The 25,128-nt window shown below is 36.3% G+C and overlaps 2 protein-coding genes across 4 annotated transcripts in view; one reads left to right on the forward strand and one right to left on the reverse strand.

Moving 5' to 3' along the window:
* The window catches only part of hiw (highwire), a 116,380-nt gene that overhangs the window by 30,678 nt on the left and 60,574 nt on the right, over positions 1-25,128 (forward strand). The gene's annotated exons all lie outside the window — the stretch shown is intronic.
* Positions 299-23,310, reverse strand: LOC128683298 (uncharacterized). 2 transcript variants are annotated; one of them, XM_053768755.2, is made up of 3 exons: positions 23,141-23,310; positions 2,396-2,566; positions 299-1,767 (listed from the first exon to the last, which is right to left on the reverse strand). In XM_053768755.2, the coding sequence occupies exons 2-3, from the start codon at positions 2,531-2,533 to the stop codon at positions 592-594; spliced, it is 1,314 nt and encodes a 437-aa protein (XP_053624730.1). In that variant the 5' UTR covers positions 2,534-2,566; positions 23,141-23,310; the 3' UTR covers positions 299-591. The 2 variants fall into 2 exon arrangements, with proteins under 2 accessions (XP_053624730.1, XP_053624731.1); XM_053768756.2 differs by lacking the exon at positions 23,141-23,310 and adding an exon at positions 3,193-3,366.

The following is a 25,128-nucleotide window of genomic DNA, read 5'->3' on the forward strand; positions in this document are numbered from 1 at the left end:
ACCCTTAAGAAAATGGTGTGGCAATATGAAGGATTTGTTTGAAGAATATAAATACACAATTCGCTTTGCATTTTGCAATTGCAATAAAAGTAATTAATAACGTCCAACTACGTCTACACTTAGGTGTGTTTAATTGTACCGTTAGCAGTACAATTAATTTCAAGCTAAATTATTAATCATGTAATCATTCGCTTGGCAATACTACGTACGATAAAATCGATAAGCTGATTAGGAATGTGTGTTTACAAATAAGCATAAAGAGCTACCTTATGTGAGCCAATACCACAATGAAACTGACTTTATGTTTAAAACACTTTATTGTACTTCATAAAAAATAATTTAACAAGGTAACGAAACAACGCAGGCCGCTCCTACAGAACCGTGCGGTGTAATACTGATTTATTTATAAGGTCTTTGTGGACCTTGCGCTTTCTATTGGAAGTGAAGTCAACAGCAGTCAGTCTGCAAGGCCTTTGCTTTTGTGTCAGTGTCCTGACCAGCCGATGAGGTAGTTCCGAAGCCACCCTTATACTTCGTACATAGGTTTTAGATTTCTTGTAACATGCAGATGTATCAGAAGACCTCAAGGCCTCATAAATCCGTAGTGAGAAGCTCCGCTCGCTCCATTATATAAATTTCTGTCTCCCGGTACGTCTTGCCGTCCGGCATCACTATCTGCACCTTATTCTTCTTCCTCTCGTTCTGCCGCCTTATCCACCATATCGTTATAGCGGTCGCTATGACTATCACCGTTACGAAAATTATCATTACATAGATCCAAAAAGTCTGTTTAAACTCCCCGCACCGGCTGATGATGAAGGTCGGTAGCGACACGAAATGGTCTTCCAAGGAATACCAGCATGAGATGGTGCCGCCGTGTTCGACTAGCATACTGTTCCACTCGTCAGTGAGCTCGCAGGAGCACGACCTATTCAGTTTTAGCCCGTCGATCCTCAAGGACAGCGTGTTATTGTAGGTCAGGGCCGCCGGCATCAGCTCTGTCACTGTATTATTGTCCAACAGAAGCTCCTGCGGGCCTAACACCGATAATGTCTCCCGCTGTAAGGAAAACCCATGAAACGCCCCAGTTCTCACTATTTTCACAGTATTGTTCCTAAAAGTAACCGGGCCTCTGGTAGTAACGACAAACCCGTCACTTTGCATTGTACCTATTGTGTTGCTCTCCACTATCACTCTCTTTGGCGAATTAACAAGAAACGTCATACTACTTATACTGTCCACTTTAACACCGTCCATCCAAAATAAATCAGTCACTTCCACATCGGAAAGGAATCTACTCGGTAAGGTACCGATGACACCACCGCGGAGTTGGAAACTGAGCGTAGTGAATTGCTTGAACGCTTGCATATCGATGTTTTCGAACACATTGTCAATCAATTGGATGTTTTTAACGGCTATTAGACTAGAGAATGCAAACGGCGCCATGTGGCCGATCCGATTGCGGTTGAGGATTACGTCGTTGACTCTTCCCTGGATCGCGTACGCGGAGATCTCGTTAATCGTGCTATTTTCGATCACGATCCTTATTCCTGGGGTCATCTCGTCATGCCTCGAGAACGGCGACCACGCCATTGCGCGGTCGTCTATTACTACATGCTGCGAATTGGTGATTTCAATATTCCTAAGTTGAATCAAATTGCGCACAGTGTCTGGCAAGAACTGCACTCGCTGGCATCCTTGGATGATGATGGCCGTAGCCGTCGAAGGGACTCTGTATGCGCCGTCCGGCCTTAAAACGATGTCCGGCTGAAAAATAATGCAAACAATTGCTTTATCCTCTTGGGTACTACTGTAGGTTTTGTATTTATAAATATCTATTACCATGCCTATTTGCTGCGGAAGTAAATTCGTCTCGAGTAATTAGTTATTCAATTACACAATTACTCCGAGGAGTTAGCAAACAATCTACATACACGATGATTCTGATTCAAACTTTAACAACTAGTTTATTCCCTTAACACGGTTATGCTGTCGTGGTTTAGTATGCAATATGCAATTCTTACTATTGTGAACGACAAACTGTGTGATTGTTTACGGTTGTTTGTTACTTGGCAGATTTTGACGAAGTTTTGAACACAGATAAGTAAACCCGCTATTTTTTTTACGAATAATATGTTCTTAAGCGGTAACCTAACTAACCTAAGCGGGTTTCTGAAATAACAGCACATAAATCGGATACCACAGATAGTATTAAAAATATCTATTAGTTTTTTGTACTTAAAAGTAACATTCTGTAGGAATTACAATCCCAGCTCCCGGCTCCCGGCCAATATTTATGATCGTTATTATTCGTCATAGACGAAGTGAAGTTCAAAGCCGCGGGCACTGCTCGTCCCTATTTATATTATAAATAAAAATACGGAATCCCACTTACGTTTCTCTCGGTGCAAGTGCAAAAGACCTTCGTGAAGGCATCGCATAGACAGACCTCCTCTTCGCAGATGGTAGGGATAGTCTGCGCGGACGCAGCCGCGGCCAGCAACAGGACCCGCCACCAAGTCGAACAGCGCATGCTTCATGTCACCATCTCACTCGATCTTCAGCCCTGGAACAGTAAAATCAATAGATATTTGTGCAATGGAACAGACGGTCACGATGGTACGATCATATTTTTAACAGGAGGTTAATTCAAGAAAGTTCTTAAGAATGTAAGTAGGAGGATGAAGAATTAGGGGAAGATCTAGAAACGATGAATGGTTTGAGTCAAAGATCGCTTGAGTAAGATGGAAGTATCGAGCGATGTGACAATATATAAGTATATATATTTATATATCGAGAAGGGAATTTACGTACGTGCTGACCCTCAAAGAGGAAAAAAATAACGAAGTAACATACGTAACCGAAGAACGAAACGATTTTCAAGTCGATATGGATCGGGCACATGCAATGGACTGAATATTTTCTGGGCTCTGATGCTCGACGACTAAGAAAGCAATCGGGAAAACACTTATCTAAAAGAGAGAGAAGAGAGAAGACGAAGCCTTGGACTTGACGACTAAAAGTAGCTACGAAAGTTTAGAAAAAAGTTGTTCCTATTTAACTATTCTCTAAATTTTCGTCATCTATTTTTATTCGATTTTCATCTGTACGACTAGAAGATCACTTTGACACTTCCCTCCGCCAGTTTTAAGACGATTGGACACCATAAGCACATATAGAAAATGTATTTACCTCTTGTGCCACCCATATAACAAATAGCTTCTTAGATCGATAGAAATACAGAACTGAGATGGAAAGCTATAATTTAAAAGTACTTTATAAGAACGTAACTAGCATAAAAATGAGTAATGTTACAGTTTTCACGTATGACACGGTCTGTTCGTATGCCGAGGTGAGTCAATGTGAGTCAGTTATCGCAGTTATCTGATAACCGGTGGTCGACTTACGAGGCGTATGCGTGCGTTTTAGCAAGGCTATCTGATTGATAGCGAGCTTGGCGCTGATAACAGGCTAACTCTTTGTCGATTTTTTGTTTGATTTACTCGTATATATTATTGGTGCTCTGAGGGAGGCTAGTTAATCCGGGATTTATTCCGGAATTTTTCTGAATAATTTCAACTTTTGTTGGCCTAATAGTAATAAACAGACTTCCGTATTTTCATATTTATTTATGGTGTGTATGTATTCTAAAATGTAATACTTTGTAGCACGTAATAACGAAGAAATATCGATGTGTTACTGCTAAACCCTAAGCTTTAGCCGGCTAAACCTAGGTGCAGCCGGTCTCACTCAGTTGGTCTCAGGTCTGCTGAAGATAGGCAGGCTTCACTTAGGTGTATAACCATCAGAGACTGGGTGCACGTGCACCGTGCTATGTCTGATCGGAATGGTAATGGCTAGGCACGTCGGGGTTTAGCCGTAACAGATACCACGTATTTCTATTTTATTCATACGATACCTACTTGACGTTTTTAGTTACATTTGCTTGTAACATCGTAGTCGAAAAACTAAACAGAGACTTGAATATACTCTATTGTGAAATATTACTTGTTGCTATTTTTATAAATGCAAACTGATTTACTAATTTTCCGTCTGCCATTTATTTTAGCAATTTCCCCATCTAGCTAGCATTAAAACATTTTGTTCATTTCTGCTGATAGCTAGCATTGTCGACAGCACGTTCTTCATGAGTACTGTAGCGGTAGTAATATCGCACAAGCATCCCGTTCTATTGTTCAGAAATTCTATTATGGAGCTCTTTGAAATTAGACGTTAATTAGAGGAACGGCTGTAATTTAGAACGTGAAGGTGTTTTTTATACTCACCACCTGTTGTAAAGGGTTCATCTTTTAACCCACTTTTTTTCGTCAACTTCATACTAATATAATATTTCCTCTTAAGTATTTGTACGAGACCGAGTCAAGAAAAGGTGCAGTTGAATTTGATTTAAGTACATCACCAACCGGCTAAAAGTAGCTACGAAAATTTAGAAAAAAGTTGTTCCTATTTAACTATTCTCTAAATTTTCGTCATCTATTTTTAATCGATTTTCATCGGAATCTCCAGAAGATCGCTTACTTCTCCAAATCAGTTTCAAGATTTGTAGAAAATGATGTCTTCAAAATTGACCGGATTTCGAAATGGATATGGATGAAACACAATAACCGGAGTATTTTACGGAACAGAACTAAATATACAAGAAGGTATGCAGGTGGTATGCAGTTAGGTTGAGTTGCAATGAGAGAAGAGGACTTCGCCGACCGACTAAAAGTAGCTACGAAAGTTTAGAAAAAAGTTGTTTTTATCTAACTATTCTCTAAATTTTCGTCATCTATTTTTATTCGATTATCGGCATTTTCGGCATCCCCAGAAGATCGCTCGGTTCTCCCCAGCAGTTCCAAGACTATTGTATAATACAGACGTGGAAAATGTTTTTATATGACAATGAGATGTGTAAAAAATAAAGTTAATAGTGTAGGTATCTGTCTTTTGTCTTTTTTATTATAAATTTATTTTTCGTCCAATATAATTTCTAAAAATGCACTTCGTTTGTCCAAAAAAATATTATATTTGAACACATTTTACCTAAAAAAGCTTCATATGAGATAAAAATCAGTTGGCTGAAGCCCGTGAACAAAGATGTAAACTCTTATTGTAATGTCTAGTAGAGCACAAATCATTAGCCGGCGATAGAATAGCCATGGAATTAGTAGGTACTACATCCATGAGAATAGCTTCTTTTTGACATTTATGTATTATGTGAAATTCTAATTTGCATGTCGGCAAGTAGAAATTTGTTTACATTTTTATCAGTCGCTTGTTCCTAATTTATCGATGTTTTTAAATAGTTATTTCGTTAATTTTTACTATTTTGTGATTATTTCTGTTTTCACCATATGTTTACTATGCGATAATTATCACACACTTAAACCTACCCAAATTAATTATAAATTCGCCGCTATTGCCACCAATACTCCTGCAGTTAACTATAGTGTGCACTTCCTATTTATTTGTTTACCCAACGAGAAGCAGTGAATCTAAATTAGAACCGTTTATTTATTAACTTGGAATGTACAACATATGTTGGACATCCGGATGGTAGCCTGCTTGACTTCAAAGTCTCGGGCTAACTCAAATCCAATTATTTAGTTTCGATATAAAATAATTAATTTGATTTGATTTTTACAATAAAAACACAATTATATTTGCGATCCTCATAACGAGCCCTTTTATTTGATATATGACACAAAATGGTTTGCAATTTCCTGAATACCATATAGTTTTTATGACCAGTTTCATCAGGATCAGCTCTCTGCAAGAGAACTCTGTAAGAACGTGATTGAACGCAGTTACGCGTTGAATGCAGATGCAGTTGGTAAGAAGACGATAATTAATATGGTAAAAAAAACATTCAATTTAGGTAGTTCCTGAATTCATCAAATGGTAAGCCCTTCTGGCATAATAGGGACCAACACTGTTTGAATGAGTTTCTTTCGGCGTTTCTTCTCAGCAGTGGTCGTTCCGAAATGCTAGTAGTTTGTAGCTTTGGTAAACATCATTTAATTTAGAATATGACGTGAAAAAGTACCTGTGAAGGCCTAATTTCTGAATAAATGATTTGATTTTGATTTCATCCAAACAAGTAAAAATATGCCTCGTTTTGAGTTTTATAGTTAAAAGGCGTATGATAGTTTGATTAGCGTTTTAGGGACAACAAACTCGACCTTATTCAGCGATATGCTGTCTAGGTCATATTAGTGTTGTTATCGAGACTACTGTAATTGTTTGTATAGTATGTTGCCCGGGAAGGATTTATGATACTCGTAAATTTGTGTATATTGTTGCTTCAAACATTGGAAGGCTTTTCGGTTGATAACGATGTCAACCTCTGTGGACAAATGGTTATTACTTGTATGTCGGACTCTTACAATGGAGTTCCGGGGTTCGGTTCCGTCAATATTATGTTATAAAATGTAGTATTATTGAATTAGAACATAGACGGAAGTCGCCAATTTAAATTGGGGCTAAAATACATGATATTTTAAAGTTTGCGTCTTTACTGTAGAGACCAGTGGATTAATTATTCGAAATGGGTTAGCTAAAGGAAATAGAAGTATGCCGGTCGGGTAGGAGGCAAATTAAATGGCAAAAGACACGGGCACACTACACCAAGAACGAATTACTAGATTGAGATAGATAAATAAATATAATGAGTTTTTGATGAGGGTCCGATTGTGAATGGGAACAGTTATTTGAAACAAGCCATACGCTAAGATTTAAACTTCATTGTAAGTACTATTAGTACTTGTTGTACATGTTGAAGCACTTATAAATCCCGCTGCCAGTGTAAGCCATCAAGCTGAATAAAGCTCAAAATTAATTTTTAAGTGCCCATTTAGCAGCTTCAGCTTAGTAATAGTTTGGAACAAAATAGTGAGTGAAGTTTGAGATGATCATTTACTCATTGTATTAATTTGCTGCGGTTTAGTTCGTGCTGTGTTTCAGGGAAATACAAATGTGCTTATTGGTCGAAGGGTGCATAAAAGTGCTTATTCACGCCTCTCCCGAATGTGTTTCTTTAACACGTTATTCTTTTATTCGATGGCCTAATCAAACTATTTCGGTCCGTTTTTACAAAAACAGATCCGTTTCGTCAAAAGCTGTCATCAAATTCTCTTTATAGTCGTATTCCTCATGGCTGAGGATCGTAGTCATTACGTGGAATGAATCACACACAATTCTTGGCACTAATAAAGGAATGGTTTGCCATTGCCTTCTCAATTTCTCACACAAATTGTTAATAATCAAACTTTCCTCACAATATTTTCCTTGACCGGAAGCAAGTGGCGGTCGATACTATACATGACAGATTGATATACAAACTCATGTGACACGAATTGGATTCTAACCTGGGACCTGACGGTTCACAGGCAGCCGTCTTAACCATTACACCACCACCTCTTCGAATCATCAAGTTAGCCCGAGTGAAAAGAAAGGACTCTGATACACGAGCAGATGAGTCATTGGATAAGGGGAGCAACAACGGTCGCTTATGTTATATGTATGTTAATAATGAAGATATCAAAGTTAAGAAATGTTTACTGTAAGCTTTACAAAATTGCATTCTTAAACGTCACTTTCTCATTTACAATGACGATCTAAGTGATACTACGTTCTGAGAGTGGAGAGCCTAGCTCGCGCTCGTCGAGTAAAAAAACGTCAAAATTTAAATACTAATTTTTCGATGATGATATGAGTAGGTAGCATATAGCTATTGGTAATATAGATTTATTCGACTAAGGGAGCGACCCCTTGTTAGCCCTAGCTCTGTACGCAGACTCGAACCAGGGTCCCTGGGAATTAACGACCGCGTCTAGACTCTACCTACGCATTGATTACATAGGAAACTGCATCGGTGCGAGCGGGAAATTTGGGCATGCGTTGCATTACTTTATCGCTATTTCATCGTGCAGTCTGCGTTGAGAGATCAATACAGGGTGCCTAGCTGTCTCGCTGAATAGTCTGGCCCGTCCATTACGCCGTCAGTCGAGGTCAAGGCAGTTCGTCCTGCGACGTCAGCTCATAAATTATAGTTTTTGATTTTTGCATTATCATGTTTACATTTAAAATTAAATAACAATTTGGCTTCGCTGCGCCCGCTCCAGTGCTGAATCGGGGTTTCAAATAAGGTAGGTGAATTTTCACATTTGATTTCGGGAATTTTTCTTTGTTCGTCCATGATTGTCTATTGATTGGTTCAATGTTAACAGTTTAGATTGAAGACCTTGCTCGTGATTTTAATGATGCTATTGATATTTTAAATTGCTCGTGTTACTAATGAAGCTGTTCGCGATTGTGTCGAATGTAGAATTAATCAATGATATGGAATTCGTGCGAAGAATGCGGTCGAGCGAGATAAAGCCCAAGGCGTCGAGACGCATCATCCCTGAAGAATGCATTTACCTTTGTTACGCATTACATATATTTTGTATTATAATTACAGTTTTTATTTTTATTGGAAAGAAATTGTGACTAGGGACTAGGGTCTTACGTACCTTTCTTAGCTTCACTGAGCTGTCGCGATATCTACTATATAGTCAGAGAATTTCTACAGGTCTGTGACTATGGATGGGTCATGGTCCAACATACTGTTGGGCTGAACCTTGACGATAGAAACAAAGCCCTTGGTTACTTCAGTTACGAACCCAGTCGTAACTAAAGCAGGCAAGGGTGTGAGTAAATTTGGATTGAATATTTGAGTGTCGGCCGTGAATGGACATAAATGGGTTTATTAGCAAAAATCTATGTATGATATATTTGGTCACGATCTCGAGACTAGTGCTACTACAAAGGAGACAGCAGCGCCACCATTTTGGAAACTTGCATGCCATCTAACGGGAACGCCGCATCATTGTGAAAATACTAATCAATATGCATTTGCTACTTGTTGCTCCCGGTTCCGTTCGTGTACAGACAAAGGCAAGTGTCATGTATCTGGGCACGCCGGGCAGAGCAATGCAGCAGCCATTTTTGTTGTTGCGCATGTCATTAAGCTATGTATGGATTTTTGCAGCTTAGTGTACTTTGACAAAGGTAAATCAATATGAATTTACTAGTTGTATCTCGCATTTCCACCCAAAGGCGACTGCAGCAGCTGTTTGCTCATGTCGTCTGCCAAGGGACAAACAGACAAAATATAGACTTCAGCGCCATCATTAATCGTGCGGCGGACACAGGTATTAATCTTGCGCCCTATCGCGGAAATAAATATGTATTTACTAGTTTTTGTCCGTGGGTTTGCTCGTATTCAGACTAACAGAAGCCATATTTATTATCGCGCATGTCATATATCAGTGGACACCATATCTTTTAGCTAAGATTTCGCCAGGCATTTCTAATATGATGCCCGCGTGTGCAAACAAAGGCGACTGCAGCGCCGCCATCATTGAAACGTACTGCCCGCCATATTAGTTGTCACGCATGTCGTTTATTAGGGGACGCCAAATATAAATCAATACTTGTCCGCCATTTGCATTTGTAATTATTAAATTGTTAAATATATCGATTTTTCGTAAAATAATCCTAATATTTATTACTTACTGTGTAGCTCAAGCTTCATTTCTTGTAGGTATGTTCGCGTCGGCCATTTTCACGTGATTCAAATTTTTGCAGCCGGCACTGGTTTTGAATATTCCATGCGCCATCATTATTAGTAACAGAGAAATAATTACCGACATTGATTTCGTTAATAAATTGATTCGTTAAATTAAAGCTTGCGTTATAACTTGTGGTTTGTAAATGAAAAGTTTGGATGAAATTAATAATCATAAAATTATTTTCTTTACATTTGTTTTATAATGAATTAACGCTTATGTATTGTAACGCAATTTAATAACCAAGTGGCGTTGCGATTGTATTGTAAATTACCACAGATAGTTGTTAACGATTTATTTGCAATGCAAATATTATTTAAATTGCTACGAAATAATACATCAATGTTGACTTTAAAATAATCATAATATTTGGTCTCATCTTAAATAGGAATTTTAATTTATCATCATATTATAATATATTTATGTAAGTAGTCCAATTTAGTCCGGTCTAATAAACTATTGGGGCACGTTGCGTATTCCATTTTGTATTTCTAAGGGGTTTACTGAAATAAGTATATTTTTATCATTTGTATTTGTATAATATTTCCAAAAACCTTTAGGAAAACGATGATGTTTCGATATAAACTAAATGCTACGGCTTTTTTTCCGAATTGTTTATAAGCTTCGATAAAAATGTTGAGAATCCATGGCTATCTAGTTTGGACCACACGTGCTCGCACTTTACGACTGCCGCGGCGATTAAAACGAAGTCAACAATAACGTTGGTTAAGCACCATCCTGTTCTAGGTGTGTGGTAACAAAGACATTTCAGAATTACAATAATAACATAATTTTTATTTAAGTCGTAAGAATTATATTCAATATCGTTCGTTAAAATATTTTATTTTTTATTACGTCCAACCGAAGATCGATTTTTGTCTCGCCGAATTACATGAGAATATTTTTTATATTACCCGAAAAATTATGACGGTGATTTTGGATACAGTTCGCGATCGCGCAACATTATGGTCAATACGGGTGGATTACCGCCCTATATAATTCCTATTTTTCCATTTTATTCCCAAAAAATCTGGTGCAAATTCAACTTTTAGATGGATATGGGTGTAATACACACCTATGTGTCACTGCGAGAAGTGCACTTCTCCCACGTCCGGTCTAGCTACACTGTAAACTGAAAGAGCAGTGAATGCATTTAATGCAACGATTATTGACTAAGTTCAGTCGCTCGGCTTGTTTGTTGTCCTCCAGGCTTCAGGGTAAAGGCGTTTTCCACCAGATATTGACTTCTGTCTGTTATTAGCTTTGCTTTACTTACAAGAAGTTGCTTACAAGAGCTTCCAAACGAATGAACCGAATGAAATTTAATTGGTTTAGTGTTAGTGTATATAAAATTATTATTGTGCCATGATTGAAATTGGTATTTTTTTTATTGGATTGGTTTTTAATTTAATTAACATAATAGAAATAATTGTATAAACTAATAATTTATGTAACTAATTATATAAGAAGCTACAAAAGACAGAAAATAAAAGACGAGTATTGTCGTCGCTATTGCATGAACAAGTTGTACACATTAAAAAAAGTTGTTATTATTCGTTGTAAATACGTTGACATTGAATTTAGTAATCTTGAGGTCTAGGTTGCACATGTTGAACAAAATACGTCTTCTTTTTTCTAGATATTGAAATCTAAAAATAAAATTGTATTTTATTATTCTGTCTAATCATACAATATCTAAGTCCAATAAGAAAATTATCCAAGAGAAATAAAACAATTTGAATTTGTATTCCTATTCCAATTTGAGTTCCGAGATCAGAGATCCGAGTTCGACTTGAAGTTCGAGATCCGAATTCGAACTCGAGTCGGAGTTCGAGTTCGCGTTCGAGTTCCTAGTGCTGAGATTAGAGTTTCTTGATCCGAGTTCTGTGCTTCAACCTTCAAGTTCGAGTTTGATTTCCGAGTTCGAGTTCCTAGTTCTGAGATTAGAGTTCCTTGATCCGAGTTCCGAGCTTCAACCTTCAAGTTCGAGTTTGATTTCCGAGTTCGAGTTCGAGTTTTCAGTATCGAGTTCCGATTTACGAGATTCAAATTCAGAGTTTTGAGATCCGAGTTTCGAGTAAATATCGAATTTCAATTCAAATTCAAACTCCTATTGTATAATTTTCCTAGTTAGCTTTTCTGATTTAGATTTTGTATGATTAGACCGAATATTGTAATAAGTCACTATTGACACAGGCTCCATATAAAATTATTGTTTTTAACATTTATGAAATAGTGTCTGATTTGACTTTAGTGAAATATCCTATAGAGATGGGCTCGTAATTTTACTGCAAATATGACCTTTGCATTTAGCGAAACTGTACCTAAGCCGTGAGTTTCGCGACATTTGCCCGCAGTCGCTAACACGGCCGGTGAAGGCTGGTCGACTTTATTTATTACGATCCCTTCAAGGCGTTTGCGTTACGTCATCATGACATAAAGCCTGTTTTGAATAGCGCGTCTATTTAAAAATATCAGTGACAAATTTTATGTTAGTTTAATATCTTCTATCGGGGGTACCATGCCTTGAGATACATATGGAATATACACAGGTATATTCTGGTGCTGACTATAGAGTCAGCAGTTTCTAGGATATAGCACATTTTCAAAATCGCTTACGTATAGGCATATAAGTAACTTTAGTTAAATACTCTCGTCAGTCTAGCTCTTGGCCAGTTTATGATGCCATATTCATTTAGTATTTATTATTTTCTATAAGTAAAAAAAATATTGATATTTTTTCTTGAGAAAAAAAACAAAATTGTATCCGCCAATTATCTATAATGTATGTATTTTGCAATATAAATTGGGCAAAAGTTCGATATTGATGTACAATCCTAATAAGTTTTGATTCCACGGAAGTAGGACAATTATAGCTCAAACACTGACTCGTGAAGCACGAAAATTTCTTAGTCACCTAATATTACAAACGGCGACTTTCTTTGATCATTTAATTAGTTCTAAGTTGTTGTACAAGCTCCCAGGACTGTGAACACAATATATAACAACAATAACAATAACGAACTGGAGCAGGATACAGTGGTAGAAAACAAAATGGAGTGCGGTAACACGGAACGACGTATTGCGCGCACGCACCTTTACGACAGTGATTCTCAAACTGGGCTTTTTTGTAGACACATCCACATAAATATAATGCTAATAGAAAAACACAGATAGCACACACTTTTTCTATTCACAGATATCACTAGCTGCTTATCCAGTATAAATTAAGTAATAAATAAAATTGAAATTCGTTTATTTCGGAATCAACTTATTGATTGATTAAAAGATAATCAAGGGAAAGAGATAACACCATTACACACAGTAACTCTAGTACCACATGCCCCTGACCAACTGAATTCTTGATCAATTTCACTACAAAACATTGAGATCCTCGTGCTCTCTTGAAATGTAAGATTATAATAAAACCTTACATCTGCTTAAGCGACTACTTTCTGGGATCCAGCGTGTAATACGGGACATCATCAGTGTTACAACACCCTCGATTGACATTAAAAGTTTTAGCACCACTGGCATAAAGTCCTTATTGCCATTTTACTGCAGGTTACGCTGCTTGCTCTGATTTATTTCTATTCGCAGCGTTCATTTTCTTTCTACCCATTCAAATACACTACTAGCTTATGGAACAGGAAATGGGAGGAAATTAATAATTAATAATTTTATATAATTGAGAATGCCGAAGTGGAGAAAACAAAAATGGTTTCCTTAGAGGAGTCTGCAAAGAAGACATTAAAACTAGTGTCGGCAATTTTAAACAGGTTTATTACCTAACCTTTACAATTTAAGTCTCAGGAGTGAGTTCATATCGCACCGCAACGCTACCGATAGTCAATATAATTCGAATCACACTATCCTTGAAGCGATGATCCTCAGTGGAACGGCTCGGCGTAGAAGTTGACCGCAGGGTTTTGTTATCCTCCAAAAAGTCAGCCGATAAAAGATAGGTAATAGGACGTCTTGCCCAGCAGAAGAAACCCTGGAAATAACGGAACGTTCAAAACAAGTCCATTGTCGTAGTTTCTGTGACATCGCCTACCATGAAAGCAGATGATCCGATAAAAGGATATTGAATGGTGATCAATGATGTGGCAGTGAAATATTTAGTTAGGAATATATAGAATTAATAAGACGAACCTTCAATTAAGCACAATATTAATATTTTTATTTCCAAAGTAAGAAAACCAATAATAAATTTGGCTTGACAATCCAATATCACTTAAGACTAATATAAATTGCAACACTCACCCTGTACACGGGGTAACACATAAAATAATACAATTCCTCTAAATAGGTAATAGAATCAGGAATTAGTTATTTATTTTTACAAGGAAGGAAACAATTCGAAATGGGAGTCCGAACTGAAAATCCTAGGAATGTGTATGCCATGAAGTTAGCCACCTTCCGTCAAGTTCCGTCATTCATTCAATAGCTTCTTTCGCCGCCGGTCGCTGTGAGAGCATTAGCAGAACGTAGTTTTCCAAGAAACTCGATAAAGGATAATAAAATTATTATTAATTTTAGGGAAGTATTGGTAACGAACCGTTACAGCAGTTGCTCTGATGAGAGCTAGCATGATGAGGGGTCATTTTGATTAAACTGATAGCAGCCCATTGAACATAAAAGCTACTTTAAAGTTTCAACTGTACTAACACGAGTCGGCAATAAATTACTAAGTTGACACGTCGGGCATCAATATGACGAGTATCGAAAACAGTGCTTGATCTTGGCCTCAAGTTACAAATAAACTCCTCTATTGCACACATTAACAATGTACACTTGAAGCTAAATACGCAAAAGGCATGTGGCGGCGGTTTTCTGCGGTCCAATGTGTGTGAGCAGAAACTTCCACTTGTATGTACTACAAAGCTGACAAACGCGATAATTTTTAGTTCGTTTTCATCGTTGCCGTGGTAATTTCCAATCGAAAACTGAAACTACGCGTGTGTCAGTACTGCGTCACAACGTTACACCTCCATTTCCCGACCATAAATTGAAAAGTCAATTCAACTGGTTTCGATGCCCTGTCCAAAACATTTTGAAATTCCGTTGTTCTCAGGAAATGAAAACTTCGTTCCATTTCATCCAAATATTTCCTTTATTTTATTCATTCGCACTATTAAATGTGAAAAGAATGTGAAATTACTCTATGAGATTGTCTCTTATTCTTTGGACAAAGTAATTTTATTCATTGCTTTTAATCTGCGGTTTATAACTATTATGATATTAATTAAACATATAAAATTATTCTAGTTGTTGCCGAAAACTACCAAAATTTGCATTTTATACTGTTTACTTCTCGATCGTTAAATTAGTTAAGAAAACGAGGCCAGGTACTTAATTGACATAAATGTGACCTCCACTTGAAGGGTTAATTGGGAGTGACTGCCGCCTGGCCTGATTATTCAATTAGGTAACTCTTCCTATTGCACCTTTTATAGGTTTTGTTGCACTTGACACTTGTACGAATTATCTTCTTATTTTTAAAAACCACGCGTCGAAGAAAACCTATGTGAATAATTATTTGTATGTTGTCCTAGCTGGAAATTTAATTTTATTGTTACTTTTGACGGCCTACCTTAGTTGACACGCTAAGGTGTACTTTCTCTGCGTTGATAGATACATTTAATCTTTACTTTGGTCTGGTCTCCACTTCGTCACCAACTGTAAGCATGTAAGCTCAGGCTTGAGTCCGGACGACATGGTGACAAAAGGCGACACAATAGCCCACTGGATATTCTCTATAAGCTCTTGTCAAGTCCTTGGGAGCTAGACTTTCAGAATATAAGGTAAGTTATATTATAAATATAAACATATCACAGTACGATAAAGTTTAACCGAACCCGATTTGTCTTTCTCTTCATATATTTTGTCTAAATCTTGTGTGTAACATTGGACAATCAATAGCCAGTGTAATTGTTTGTTTTTACTATCTTCCTCTATCGTAGGTAATTAAATGTAATCATGATGTAGGTACGTTTCTTTTCGCCATTTTTTTCCAATACTGTACAAGTATAGGTGCAATTAATTATGCATGTCGCGGTTTTTGCAAATGGATGATCGATTGCTGTGACTCTGGAACCAGTATCGAGCACGAGTTTTGAGAGAAAGGTTGATTATTACCGCGTTACAATTTGTTCACCGCTCGAATCTTGGCGAGGTTTTTACTGTTAAAGCTGTAGACGGCAATGTTGATATTGGCCTAACAAATTCATCGCGCTGAGTGGGCCTACATTACAGCAACATGAAGAATTTACGCAGAATATCGAAGTTGTAAAATTTGCAAAGGCTGTTATAGTATTTTTTTAAATGTTTAAATTGAAATTGTATGTATTCTTCCCCTTGTTTTAAGAATTTGTCTAAATAATTAACGTGTAATAAGATTTATTATTTTATACTTTTGTCATACACAACCGTTTCCGACGACCGAGAACCGCAACCGAGAACCGCAACCGAGAATATGTTTTTACTTATGTAATGGTCTTAATAAGTGAAATATTTGGAATCAAAAGAAATTCACAAAGCTCTCCGACATTTGTTTTCCAGACTTGTACTTATACGTCTTCTTAAATATCAACCTTTGTGTTTTTCCTGAAATTTATAAAGCTTCTTATTATTTGTTTGTAAAATAATTCCTAAGAATTGTATAGGATCATTTACTAAAAGGAAAATTTTTTAGTTTGTTGTTTTGTTTTGTTATTTTCATCTTGTTTAGAAACAAGCTATACTTACCTAAAATCTGAAAAAATCTTTTAACAAAATAAACATTTGTCGAAATAACGGTCGAACTTCTTTTTACTGTAAACAATAAGTAACTCTTATATACTTATTTTTTTCTAACAAAAACCTCATCATGAGCTTTATAAATACATAAACTGAAAAAATAGTAAAATCAAAAATACGTTTACAATTTCACTAAAACACATTACCGCATGTAACTGGCTGAATCATGAAATAAAATACTTCGGTATATGTAATAACACAATCATATACAGTCATAGACCTACTCAAATCATTCGCTCGGCAGCTTGATATGCGGTCGACCGTACTACCAAAAAGTACCAATAATACAAAATACATCAATCATATCCTTTTCCTATGTAATGTTATACTTTTAACAACGAGTAGTATTGTAGAAACTTATAACAATGCATAATAAAGTTTGTTCTTTGTATCAATCTATGAGAACAATCGCGTTCACATTTATTGGTTACGACACCTTATTGATAAGTGACTGCACTGATAGCTTCGTAGATAAATAAACATTACTTAGTGGTTCTTTCTTCTATTTCAAATAATATCTTTGTTCGGAGTTTATTGAAGCCTATCATTTTTTATTTTAATAAATAGTATTAGTAATAGTATATAATTTAAATTTAATAAATAGTATTTGAGGTAATATTTGATATAGTAGAATGTAGTCACCCATCCGCGCATAGGAAATAAGATTGCAGAGATAAACACTTTGACTCGGCATACAGTGTAAGCAATCAGGATCACGACCACACGCACTGATTACCTGACTCCGGCCCCGGGTGTTACTCGAGCTAGATTATATCGGACGTATGGTATTACGAGTTAAATTGAGCTACAATATTTTTAGCAAGTCAAAATGGAAAATTTTAAATATACTTTTTTATATAATTATATACTCAAATGATTAGTCGGAATGAAAATATAGTAAAGAAGGAAGAAAGTAATTAATAGTTAAAAAACATAACTGTGGCAAGCTGCCCTCCTCATTTTCCTCGTAATGTATCTTGGGAGATTTATATTCATATTTTGTTGGAAATGCAGTGAAATATATTCGTCGTCTACTTGTCGCTGTCCCGCAATATATGGTAGTGATTTCGAAAAACGGAACTGTGTGACAGGAAATGAAGCGCGCGCTACTCGTATGTTTGACCTGTGCCCATGTGAGCGAAATCCAGACTCTTACATGACAATACTATACTTGAGATAAAGCTCTTTTTGGATTATTTCACATTTTTTGGTCATTATTATTTTCAATGTTCCTATCAGCTTTCAAACGAGACATTCTCCATCACAAACAGTTCTTTATATTCTCAAAATAATTAGATTTTTTTTTTGGAAATCTTAGTGTGTATTTTGATCATTTTGCAAAAAAAAAAAATAAAGTAAATTATTCCTTTAACTTTAAAGGGGTTATCAAGAAAGTAAAAAATATAACATTGACAAAGAAAAAATAAAATTGCTTATTAAAAAAAAATACGCACGTAATATAACTCCATTAATCATTTCAATGCAGTAGGTTGTACAATTTACATGCACATGCACAGTTGACGCGACAGGCCTCCGTGACGACAGAGTATAAGGTACAGTTAACAAAATATTTATGTACGCAATAAAACCAACGTTGATTCCACAACTGGATATAAAGATCTCGTGATATCGCGCGTTTACCCGACTGCCTAAAAAAGGTATTATCTTCAAGGTTTTAAATTAAATTATTGAGAATGTTGGATACAATGTAGCGCTTAATGACGTCAATAATTTACTTTGGTTAGTTCACCACATTTCCGATACAGAGGTTCCTGCCAAGCGTTCGTGATTTATGTAACACTAGTAATTGCCTGCGGCCAGCCCTCGGAAAAAAATACCCTTTCAACTATCCCCGCATAAAAATTAAGAAAGAAAGAAAGAAAGAAAGAAAACATTTATTTGCCAAAAACATGAGTACAAATAGTCAAAATGAATTAGACCTACACGTTTTACCGAATATAGGTATGCAAATATAATTAAATAAAGAGGAGCATGCTATCCACTACAAATCCAAAACAAACTATAATGAACTATAATGTACTATACTAGCCCTAAATTCTATCCGAGTCTATCATTAAAGAAATCATTTAAAGTATAATAACATTTATCAGTTAATAAAGACTTGAGGTGCTTTTTAAATAGATTTAAATTTAAGCTTTTTTACATTAAATTATTGCTACATTTCAACATAAAATAAGAAAATAGCTGGAACAAACAAACACACTTTCACATGTATATTCCATTTCATACGTGTATTTTACTTTTTATATCTAGTCTAAAGTGATGGTGGGCCCATGGCCAGGGCTCCCCTTTTTGGTTCCGCTCATCACTTGCCTTAAACAATGCACACTTAACCAAGTAACCAAGTAGTTTACTTCTTCTTATCTCTGCATTAACAATACAGGTACCAATTATACAACTAGTGCCACTGCAACCAAATTAGGAAATAATTCCTAATTTGAAGATTCCGTTGTGCAACCAAAGTTGGGACATCGGTGCGCGCGCGCACGATTTTGATTAACAATATAATGTGTAAAACTGGCCACGTAGCGACAGAAAGTCTCTAGAGCGCGCCGTTAACTATTTACTATTAACTTTGTGTGAGTGACTTTGGAACTGGCTTCAAGTATTTTCCCCCTTTTCGGTCTAAATTGGTTATTTACTGAGTTTTAATTCCTCGATACTTCCATCCCGGAGGTTATAGTTATATATTATCTCATATGTAAAATAAATGATGGTTTGATTAGATGACTGTATGCGTGTGAGTGGAAATACAGGCCGAGCTTTGAGTTTGAATAAACAACAGACCGAGAATTGAATTCTACGCGTTGAGTAGCTATTCTTTGTTGATTTTTTGTAGAACACGCGTTTGTAAGCTTTGCTGAATCTAAGTTACCGGGGAACTTAATATTCTCAGTCACTTATTTATATTTTGAGCGACGATCTGAGGGCATTCAGAAAGAACTGGTCGGACGTTCCGCAAGACAGAGAGAAATTGAAGGGGATGGGGGAGACCTTTAACATCTAAGTTCTGTAACATCTATTTGTACCGTGCTTTGTGTAAATAAATTTATTTCATTTCATTTCATTTCATTTCATTTCATTTCATTTCATTTCATTTCATTTCATTTCATTTCCAGCAGTGGGACAATAAGTGTTAGCAAAAAATAATAAATATATTTTATAGAATTGAATTAAAATAGAATTGAGTTACACACTTTTACTGAATTTAATCTAAAACGTCATAGTAAATTGTTTTATTACTATTAGATTTGAATGATTATTCCGCTTCTCCACCACATCTAGGCCCCCGTGGGTAGCCAATAGTAAAAATGTTTTCATTCAAAAAAACGCACCTCGCTCCGTGCGTTCGATTGCTCTATCACGTGGTTCCTCTATGGGAGAACAAAAGTGTCGAGTTTTGTTTGCGTTAGTTGAGTGGCAGTATACACTCGTCGTCCAATCATCATCAAGATGACTTCCGTTCTTAGAATTCGTCATTGGAGTCTTTGGACATGAGTTCTTGTAACTTGATGAAACCAGAACTTTGTCATTCGCTTGTGGTCATCATCACCAAACGGCAAATATTTGAACAGTTATCTCGGGTATTCGTTAACAAAGTATGTGAATAAAAATTTGTAATAATGTTTATATTGTTACTCCATATCTACCCTTAGTTACGGTTCAATATAATAGTAACTACTTCGTAGTTACATCGTGTTTTGAAGAAATAACTAAATAGCATAATAATATATCCATAACTGTAATTTAGTTTTTGAAAATAGTTTTAACTATAACTAATACTCGAACAAAGTGCTATAGATTTAGGAGACAAAAGTGAGAAAATGGTTAAAGCGCAATCTGTGGCCATTGCAACGAGACAAGTGATTATCCATTTAGGAGATAATAGAGACATGCAGACCGACGCTCCAGGAAGCGGCCGGTTGGATCTAATTCAATAATCGAGCTACATTACATTACCCAGATGCGAGCCGACGATGCTGCTACATGAACAATACGTGCGAAGGAAGAGTCATTGTGTGAATTAAATTAATATCCGTACATATTATATAAAGAAGTCACCCTGTCGTGTCCGTCTGTATGAATGCAATAATCTCAAAATCTACCGGAAGGAGTTTTGTACGGTTTTCACCAATAGATTGTGTGATTCCTAAGGTTAGGTGTATGATTTATTATAGTTATTCTCCAGCGAAGCCGAGAAGGTCGGTCATAGAGCAAGACGGGTTTGACATGACGACCTCGGTGGCGCATAGGTAATGTTCTTGCCACTAAACCGAGAGGTCCCGGGTTCGATCCCCGGTCGGGTCATGATGGAAAATGATCTTTTTCTGATTGGCCCGGGTCTTGGATATTTATCTATATATGTATTTGTTATAAAATATAGTATCGTTGAGTTAGTATCTCATAACACAAGTCTCGAACTTACTTTGGGGCTAGCTCAATCTGTGTGATTTGTCCTAATATATTTATTTATTTATTTATTTACATTTTAGGATATATTTACGCAATGAAAAATGATAGTTTTTTATATTAAATTGTCATAGCGGTATACTGTAACTAAAAGTTATTTTCAAAGTCCTCGAAAACGTCCACGTTGTGTGACGAGCTATAAACAGATTCCTTATCAAGTTAAGACGAATCCTTTAATACCAGATTCGATACGTTTCGGTTTTTATAACAAAGTTTGGAGAGAAAAATATTACAATAGGTGTATAGACTAAAGCGGTAGGGGTACAGGTAGAGGTCTCGTGACCATTGGGGTTATACCTGCAGGTGATGTTATTATTACATGGAGGTCTCCTCGTGATGTCATAATTGCATCATTATCTGATTTACAAAGACATGAAAATTACCATCTAATTACTGTTTGTATTCAATAAATATCTTTATATTGAGTAAATATATCTCAAACTATGGCTATTTGACTGGAAGAGATCCCTTCATGGGATAAGTCCGTCGTTGTATTTTTACCTTCTTGGTATAAACATGTGTTCTTTGTACCTTAAAGATATTACTAACAATCAAACAAATAAATATGTTTAATGAGCATTCTCTGACAAATCTTTTTATGTAAAGAGTATTGTCAGGAGGGTATGCGAAAATTTCGTGCGGAAAAGACCGGCTAAAGCTACCAAATCACAAAAGCAACCAAATTTACCACAAATTCATAGGAAAATGTACTCTATGGACCGAAGTGCTAATCAGAAATATACCTAAGGTGGCCGATTATCCCTTTCCGGTCGATAGGTACTGTATCCTCGTTGCTAATCGCGTTGTTAAGCGAACCGACAGCTAAATAATATACACCAGTAAGGTGCCCCAGAATTTGTAATGAAAAGGATGATAGAAGTGCCTTTGGTTTTTTAATGACCACTCTCAAACATGGGTGGTATTCAGCCAGATTTTTATTGAGTAAAGCGAGATTTTGAAACCTAAAGCGGGATTATTTCGTCCAACGTGCGACATAAATAGCTAAATTTTATTGAAATTTTAAATTATCTATTTTATGGATTTACCCATTGTACAAAATTTCGCCTATGTCGTATATTTGCTTCTGACACTGAATTCAAAAAAGCAGGACAGCTATTTTGGGGAAAGGATTGAAAATTTTGGAGTAAAAAATCAGGACATCACGCCAAAATCGGGACGTCTGGCAACGCTTCTAGTATAATGTTCGACGTAGTCGTGCATCTGATTCATAGTAACTATTTATTAAAACAAGAACGGATACTTATCTAGTTTGTTTTTATTTCGAGCGATTCTTAGCCGTGATTCAATGTTTGCAGTTTTTTTTCCTGCAACACGTAATTAGAAATCCAAATATATACGCGCGTGCTTTCAGTTTCAGAGCAGGAGGTTTACAAAATAACATGCCTATGACACATTTCTATCGTCTTTTTATTACAAATTCTGTTAACAGTGCTAATGTAGGTAGTTCGTTACTGAAATCATTCGTCCTTGTGAAACGCAATTTTCCGTTCGCAGAACAGACGGGGTTAAGTACGAATTGACGTTCGATTAGCACGCAATCTATTCTGCCGATCCTCTCTCTATGACATTTCATAGAGAGAGAAATAGCAGAATAGATTATGAAGATCTTTACGTAAGGATAATGTCCCGGCTTCGCCCGAGTAAAACCATTATAAATTATGTACATAAACTTTCTTCAGGAATCCAACTATCTATTTAACCCCTATCTATTAAACCCGTATCAAAATTTGTTTGCAGTTTTAAAGATTAAGCATATATAGGGACGGACAACGAGAGGCATCTTTGTTTTATACTAAGTAGTGATGTAAATTATGGGATGTTTTTGCCCAACATTGGTACATAAATAAATACTGCTTTTGTTTTCAAGAACTGTTTGACAATTCAGTACAGTATTTAGTGAAAAAAAAAACATATCCACTACATGTTTTAGTTATGTTTGATAGAAATGTTTGACTAAATTCAGTAGAGAAGATAATAAGATCTGTTTGGCAGTTTTCAAACTGTTCATCTATTTGTCTAAACCAAAAGCATACAGCTACAAGAACACTTGACTACAATAACAGCTATATTTACAATCGATAGGTATTTACCACGAGCCATTAATTCGATATTACGCGTCTCTGAATCACAAATAGTAATGTTTTGAAACACGTGTTATTCGGTATTGAATCTGTGCCAAACAAAATGCACTGCATCATAAAAATATTACTAACCTCAGTACGACGTTTTCCCACAATTATGGCAGTCTGTCTTCACGAAGTCACGAAATGCAGTTCACAGATATAATCACTGATAACTACGTGCGCTATCGTGTTCGTCAGTTCGAGTGACGTAGACATGCGTCGCGAGTCAGCGTGCGCAGGCGACTGTTGTTCTGTAGACTGTGGTGCGGCGTCGCGAGCTGCAATCTCTGCTAGGGTTGCCACATTGTTTTCTTATTTGATTTATTTATTGTATTATTAATATTTATATTAGTAGTTTTGTGACTACATTTCCATAAGTATTCAATTACTGGATTAATCTTCAATACCTTAGTCGATTGATTATTTGTTTCTTATGACTAAAGTTATAAGGTATTATTTTATTTCGTCCAGTCACTACCATATAATAATTTCGATGTCAATCATTCACGCAGGTAGATATTTCATGATAACGACATAATCTTTCACACACTTACTGTTAGTTTTGTCTGATGATAATTTTCAGTTTTGTTATTAAAATAACTCAGGATTAGTCTTGGAATAGTAAGATGTTTTGTGTTATTCATTCAAATACTGGAAATAATGATAGAAACAAAAAAGGATAACTGTTCTAAGCCTAGAATAGGCTTAAAGTTTAGAAAGACTACTTTCCCGCCAAAGATAGTTTAATCGACAGCCCTACGCCGAAGCCCCGCAACCTTCGTTCACCAACTTCTAACCGCTAAGCCCGCAGTGCACCGGCGAACACTAAGCAAAACAAACAAACACACACCCAGACACGCTCCTCATTGTAAAAGGGTTAATTAAGCTACCTGCCCCTGTTCTTGCTATCCAGATATCTGAAACAATGTAGCTTCCCTCCTCTGTCTGTATAATGGCTAGTTTCACGCAACGGATTTTGATGCGGTTTTGTGTGTCTGTGTCTTAATAACAAATCCGACGCCCATAATAACAAATCCTATAGTACCTATTCATGAGCTAATGATTTTCAATATGAATTAATTGGTTTTCCCGGAATGAATAATTCTTGATATCTAATATCTAAGTGTAAACCCGGTTACTTCCTTAGTCATAGTGCATCGAAGCCAGGGTACGTAGATCGATTTATATGTCAGAACTATCAAATGGTGAATATATCCAAAAAGCCTGAACAAATAAAGAATGTGATTATAGCATAGTATGTAGGATAATGAAAGATACAATTATATCTTTAAACTTTATATCATGTCAGTAGGAATTTTCAAATTCGAATAGAGGCCTGGAAGACTATGATGAGTAACATGAGGTGCAGTGACTGTACATAGGCAGTGCAGGTCGCCATACTTAAATGCTTACGCGCACCATCATGCAAAGATGAGCGGTTGCGAAACAAAATGGACGACACCACGGATATCGAAATATTATCAAAACCAGATACATAGAAACGGCATTTCATATAAAAATGTCTATAGCTCACTACAATCAAATTTTACGTAGTGTAATCAGAATTTCTAGAACGGAAATTCGATTCGTGTGAATGAGCGTGAAACTTGAGTTTTATCCCTCGTTCGCATGGGCGTTAAAAAGCCGAAGTTGCCTCATTTTATCTTTTTCGACAACGTTGAACGCACTTCTAGTGCACAGCGTTTTATTTGCTCTAAATAACGTTGTGAACAGATGCAGGGATACCCATACGTTGAATTCCAACCGACGCATATTTTACGTCCGTGTGAACGGGGCGGGCGGTGCGAACGTGTTTACGCGACAGTTGCTCCCAATTGGGCCCTTTCTATATATTTCTCCGATTTCTGTGGTCGAAACTAACAAAGTTATGTTTATTCCCTTTGGAAAGTTACGATAATAACTTCATTGTTTGAAGGTATGTAAAACCTCGTGTTTAGGAATAATAATCTTATTCTTATGGTGTGCTACCGCACCTTTCTTTGTAACCTACGTAAGCTGAGCTACTTGTTCAGTTTAATGTTGATTTAAATTATGCAATCGAAAAAAATAATTTTGTT

This window comes from Plodia interpunctella, chromosome Z (genome assembly GCF_027563975.2).
Source record: "Plodia interpunctella isolate USDA-ARS_2022_Savannah chromosome Z, ilPloInte3.2, whole genome shotgun sequence".
Taxonomy (NCBI): Eukaryota; Metazoa; Arthropoda; class Insecta; order Lepidoptera; family Pyralidae; genus Plodia; species Plodia interpunctella.

Coding starts and splice junctions, on each gene's coding strand:
- LOC128683298 (XM_053768755.2), bottom strand. CDS start 2,533: ATGCGCTGTTCGACTTGGTGGCGGGTCCTGTTGCTGGCCGCGGCTGCG. Junction 1,768..2,395: donor GCACTTGCACCGAGAGAAAC/GTAAGTGGGATT, acceptor ATTATTTTTCAG/CCGGACATCGTTTTAAGGCC.